This window comes from Schistosoma mansoni (assembly GCF_000237925.1).
Source record: "Schistosoma mansoni, WGS project CABG00000000 data, supercontig 0041, strain Puerto Rico, whole genome shotgun sequence".
Taxonomy (NCBI): Eukaryota; Metazoa; Platyhelminthes; class Trematoda; order Strigeidida; family Schistosomatidae; genus Schistosoma; species Schistosoma mansoni.
The window spans coordinates 224696-230199 of NW_017386027.1; the positions used below are offsets into that span (position 1 = coordinate 224696).

General features: G+C 34.8%; 1 protein-coding gene across 1 annotated transcript in view; it reads left to right on the plus strand.

Moving 5' to 3' along the window:
- Smp_142210 (vacuolar membrane protein related) overlaps positions 1–5504 on the plus strand; it is a gene marked incomplete at both ends in the record, with an annotated part of 40262 nt that overhangs the window by 26090 nt on the left and 8668 nt on the right. Inside the window, 2 exons of the mRNA XM_018790651.1 lie at positions 1316–1397; positions 4282–4409. Of these exons, the coding sequence (XP_018646050.1) occupies positions 1316–1397; positions 4282–4409 (210 nt within the window). The remainder of the gene's footprint in view (positions 1–1315; positions 1398–4281; positions 4410–5504) is intronic.

Genomic DNA, 5504 nt, shown 5'->3' on the forward strand with positions numbered 1-5504 from the left:
GCCACTGAGGAGTCCCACAATAGGACGAAACGGCCATCCAGTGCCTCCATGTTTTCCCTGGTGGTCTAATAAAATTTATTAAAATTAGAATTTTGTAATACAATTAATCTGTTACTAACACTGTAGTGTATGCTACTTATGTAAACGGACATAGGTAGTATGTAACATCAATCAGAAGAGGACTATCTGGAAGCAGAAGGTTAAGACGACTGGATTGAATGATTTTCAACTGAAGTATTGATTGTATAGTTTTCATGTTTTACGAAGATATTCTGTAGTTTTTCATTAAACAATAAAGCTGTTTTCCTTCACCTGAGTTCTTGTTCATTACGATATCAATACTATGATGTGTGCTACTAATACGGTCAGATATATGTAGTATGTATCTGGTATGGAAAGTTGAATTCTTACTGGTATATTATGAAAATCAAAAGAAGAGAGAGAAGAAAACTGTAAGCCATTAAAATAACAACAGGCATGAAGAAACGATGAAGTTTGTAGGAGACAACTCAAAGAAGATGTGCAGATGACGTATTTGATGTATGATTTTTATATGTTACTAAGCCATTGTATGATTTTGCATTGAAAAATAAGTTGATTATCCCTACCTAATGTTCGTTCACTAAACTGTAAGCATGAATGTAATTTCACCAAGATAGATCTTACCAGGAATACATTCAAACATTTCAATAACAATACTCATGTCTAAAGTAATTTCATTTCTTAACAGTTTTACGTTATACGTATATACAGATGTGCTCTGTTACGGTCGAGGGTGGGAAGTGTCAGCTTTCACTCTCCAAATGCTCTCACATGGCCACACATATACAGCCACTGTCTGGGAAGTCCTACTCACTGTCTTCTCACAACGAGGATGTTCTTTACGAAATTGAGAGGACTAAAAGCGAATGTCCAATTCTTTAACCAGGTTAGTAGGTATAGAGAATCCACCTAGAGGAGTTGGAAAACCACAATTACAAACTATTGGTACTCATTGGCTCCAGGATCCTGAGGGGAAAAAAGACGTATCAGCCTATTGTTGTTCACCGACTATCATGGGACTGCTTCTCATGATGTTTCTGCACTGTCTTGGGGATTAGACCGCTATATGAAATGCTCGAGGAATGACTTTCTATGAAAACCACTTGCTTCGGTTTGGGCACCCAGACAGTATTCCAGCCCTCACATAAATCAAATGACGAAGTGTAGCGCATGGATATTTGGTGCCTCCTTGTACCAGGATTTCGTATGTTTAAATAAATAAACACAATAAAGTAATCATCAAGCTTTTTCATAATTTTTAATTTCTTTGTAGAATGATATACCATGCGCTAAAGAAATTGCTCAAAGTGAATTCTTGAATTCTATTGTACGTCGTCAATTATGGATCCAATTAGGTAAGCAATGTGATATGTTGTATCATGCATCATCTTGGTTACTGTTCAAGTTGAGATTTCTCACAATGTATCATGTCCAGGATGTTGAGGTTCTTTTTTCTTTCGTTCGTTTAGTGGATGAGTACTGTGTACTAAATTGCTATTTCTACTCATAAATTTATTTCGAGTGGTTGGAGTTATCTGGAACTGTCTATTACGAATGTTTTTAATGTAGCACATCCCGATATTGTTGAATATTAGAACACAAATTTGTTATAAGTAACTGAAAAATGACTGGTAGTACACCACACTTAATGGAAATTGAAATGCTTGCGAATTACCTTAGGTCTATTTTAGTAAATCAAGTCTGATGTGTAGATAATATTCATCACAGATGAAACTCGGCTAGGTTGTCATTGGAAACCAGTTAATACTACACATCTATTTCTTTTAAAGGGCTCTTGAACTGTACAAACTCATGACCTCACTAGAAATGTGATCCAGAATGTTCAAGTCTCTGAACGAACACTTTACCATTAGAATGACTATATCACCGTCCAGTGGTAAAATTTCAAATTCAATCAATTTCTTGTTCAACACTTTGATCACTTACTGCCACTAACGAAAACTGTTTCGCTCCTTAAGTATATAAACTGCACCAGTCAAGACTTCCTACTGGAACCTTGAGAGAATCATCAAGTAAGTTGTTAGTGAGCTGGTTGTTGTAGTTTAGTTGAAGGGGTTTTGTAGTAGATCAAATTATACAGATTATAACATACATCTGTCATTAACATGTTGCCACATTTTCTAAAATATTCTCATTGTATAATTTGTGTTTTGAACTGTGAGTTGATGCTTTGTGATAAGTCTTGGTGATTGAACGCTTTATTCGGATCCTAAGCTGCTAGTCTCGTAACCTCCAAGCTAGAACTACACAGCGACTTGAACACAAGAGAATAAGGCACAAAATATGCGAGAAGCACTTTACTCCAAAGGTTCATTTATGTACAGAAAATATAGGGTTTTTATAGTATTTTAGGAGTCATTGGGTTTTCCTGAAAATTCTAGAATACTACTAAACATAGTAGCAGTGTGGTAATCAGTCAATCAGAATCTCTACATGTGACTTTTCATTTTCGCGATATTTCTAGCAAAAGGTCTAGTCAAACACTAATTGAATAAAATGCTTCTTAATGTTTCCTGAGTTTGTCATGTCTATTGCGAGAAATTTGCAGGATCATCTCAACACTTTGATATTGTGATTTATAGCAACATAAATGGGAATTTTTCAAGCTTTGGTATTGAATAATAAATATTATTGTAGTGTGTACTACTTATGTTAACAGATATAAGTAGGATGTAGCTTCAATCGAAAGTGATAGGCCTGCGAGCAAAATATTGAAATGAAGAGATGAAAGATAAACCAGAGAGTAATCAAAATAACAATAGGAATAAAGAAACGACGAAGTTTATAAAAGACAGTTGATAGGAGATGTGCAAATAATGTAATAGAAAGATTCAAACAACCAATACAAAAATGAATTAAAACTTCACCCCACTGCACAAGCTAATAGTTATCTAGGTTCAGTAGTTAAGTGGATAATGCGATTGTGTTTGAAGAGAACAGTATTGGGTTCGAGTCTCAAATAGGACGAAACGCGCGTCGTGGGTTTTATTGCTACCCAACACCCATCTCTACTCATTTAAATGTTTAGTTGTTTATACTTTACGAAGACATTCCGTAATTTGGCATTAAACAATAAATTGGTTATCCCCACATGATTTCTTCATTCACTACAGTATTACCAGTGTTATAATAAATCTGTAATACATGGTAAATCAAAGTAAAATCATTTATATATAGTATATATCCGGGTAATAAAACTATTTATGTGTTCTGTCTTCGTTATTAATCATAATCTAACAGTGAGTTCTCCAGAAATTAAACAGAGAATGATGTTATATTGATATTTTTTTCAAGAACTTGTTTAGTCCAGAACTACTGTTATATCCCGATAACAATAGTGAATGGTAACTTTGGAATCAATTTATGGACCCATATTATGCATATAATGTTTATCATATATTTTAAATGGGGTTTTGTGGAGAATTTAGTATTTTCACAGTTGAAATCATTAGTCGATTGAGCTAGACCACCATCGAAAACCTGGAAGGGCTTCGCCTTGAGACTGGTATGTCCTGGGTTCGAATCTCGCAAGTGCGGGATCTTGGATGCGCACTGCTAAGGAGTCCCATAGTAGGCTATCATATATTTGCCATTTAATTAAGCTACTAATATTCATGTTCCTTTCATTATGAGCATTATTTTGACTATTATTGTACGATTTACCATTCCTGAGTTATACCCAGTCTATTAATTACTTCTCCCCTTATTCACAGCCACATTTGGCTAACTCTTGTAAAAATGTTATTTTCTATTTTATTGGTACGTTGTGTTCAGTCTGATTGGTATATAAACTCAGTATGTTTGAAATACAATGATTCATACCGCAGAGGCTGTTATTGGTGTTGTGGACTTAACTGGCTGGGCTAGGCAGAAGCAAGATCGATAAGCACTCTAGACTGCTCGTACGGTTTTCGTGTGTTACTGTTCCAATCGATAATTCGATGCTCTCTGATCGGCGGTCTCATCAAGTCATACTTTAACTAGACATCCACTCGACCACAAGATATAACAACTACTTTTTCACGTCAATCTAAAGATATTCTCAACTCTTCATTGTTTCAGCATAACTAAATCTTTTACTAAACAGCGTCCCATCGTTCTAGTATGTGTGTGTGTGTGTGGATAAGCAATTGATTTTCAATCAACTAACTCTACAACGAATATTCAGCTCCTTTATTTGTTCGTTCGTGATGTTGTCATTACTTTTCTCACTTTCAGCCCACCATATTATTAGTACTGATGGAGGTATGCAAGAGGCTATCAATTTATTAAGAGATTGCCCTCTATTGAAATTAGAAGATATTCTTCCATATTTCCATCAATTTGTTACTATTGATCAGTTTAAAGTAAGTTTTGTTCTGATATCCTGGTTTATATGTTGCTTCATTGATGCTTCTCTCACTGATATATATATATATATATATATTTACAGAGAGAAATGGATGGATGGCAAACCATCGGTGCAAATTTACTCTAGGAACCTTGGGGAACAAATGATCAAAAACTCGAGATGTAACGCTCTCAGGAAACCATCTGCTTTAGTTTGGGAAACCACGCAGTATCCCAGTCAACACACAAATTAAATGATAGATATTTCGCATAGGGCATATATATTTTTCATTCCCCTTTGTACCAACGCTTTTGAGTTTAAATAAATAAACATATGAATGGTCTATCCAATAAGTATGAAGGCTTAACTATATGGTTCTACGTTGTGTACTGGGTTCTACGATTTCAATATATAAGCAGGATCATAAAGCGTAAGGTAGACAGCGAGGAAAAACTTATCGAAAAGCTACTCAATGTCATTTTTTTCGATATTCACTGTGTTGCCCACTATAGTTGTTTCTAAAATACAAGCTGGAAATTTGGCTTTTTACTTAGAGGTTGATTATTTTGCATGGACAACACTTTTATGATACGTAGACAACAAAAGTATGTATTAGTTGTTTTTCCATGCGATTCAGATCTAATTCTTTTCAATCTACACCCAGTCACATTGTATGCTATTTCCCCGAACAAACAATACAGTGAGTAATTTAGCTAAAATGAAATGATATTACATTATATTACTATAAGTAGTCATTTGTTTTAAAAGGCCAACAGTGATGTTTTGTAGCACCTCGTTTTTACAAAACGTATTATGAATGACATGCTACGCCTTACATGCGTCTGCCAACCAAAAAACGAGTTTACATACTAATTCACTTTGTTCTGTTTTATGGGAATAAAATATTACTTTTAAAAATAAAAGATTCGTAGGTTATTGGGATTCCATGATAGTTGTCTACCTAGCTAAAACACCAAGTCAGTCCATGAATCCATGCAATGTTTAAATGGGTCAGGTACGTAAATCCAGACTATTTGGTTAGGGTCCGCGCAATGATTATAACCAATGGTTGTAAATGTTAGGTGACATGACTCTGAATCAATCGAAATGG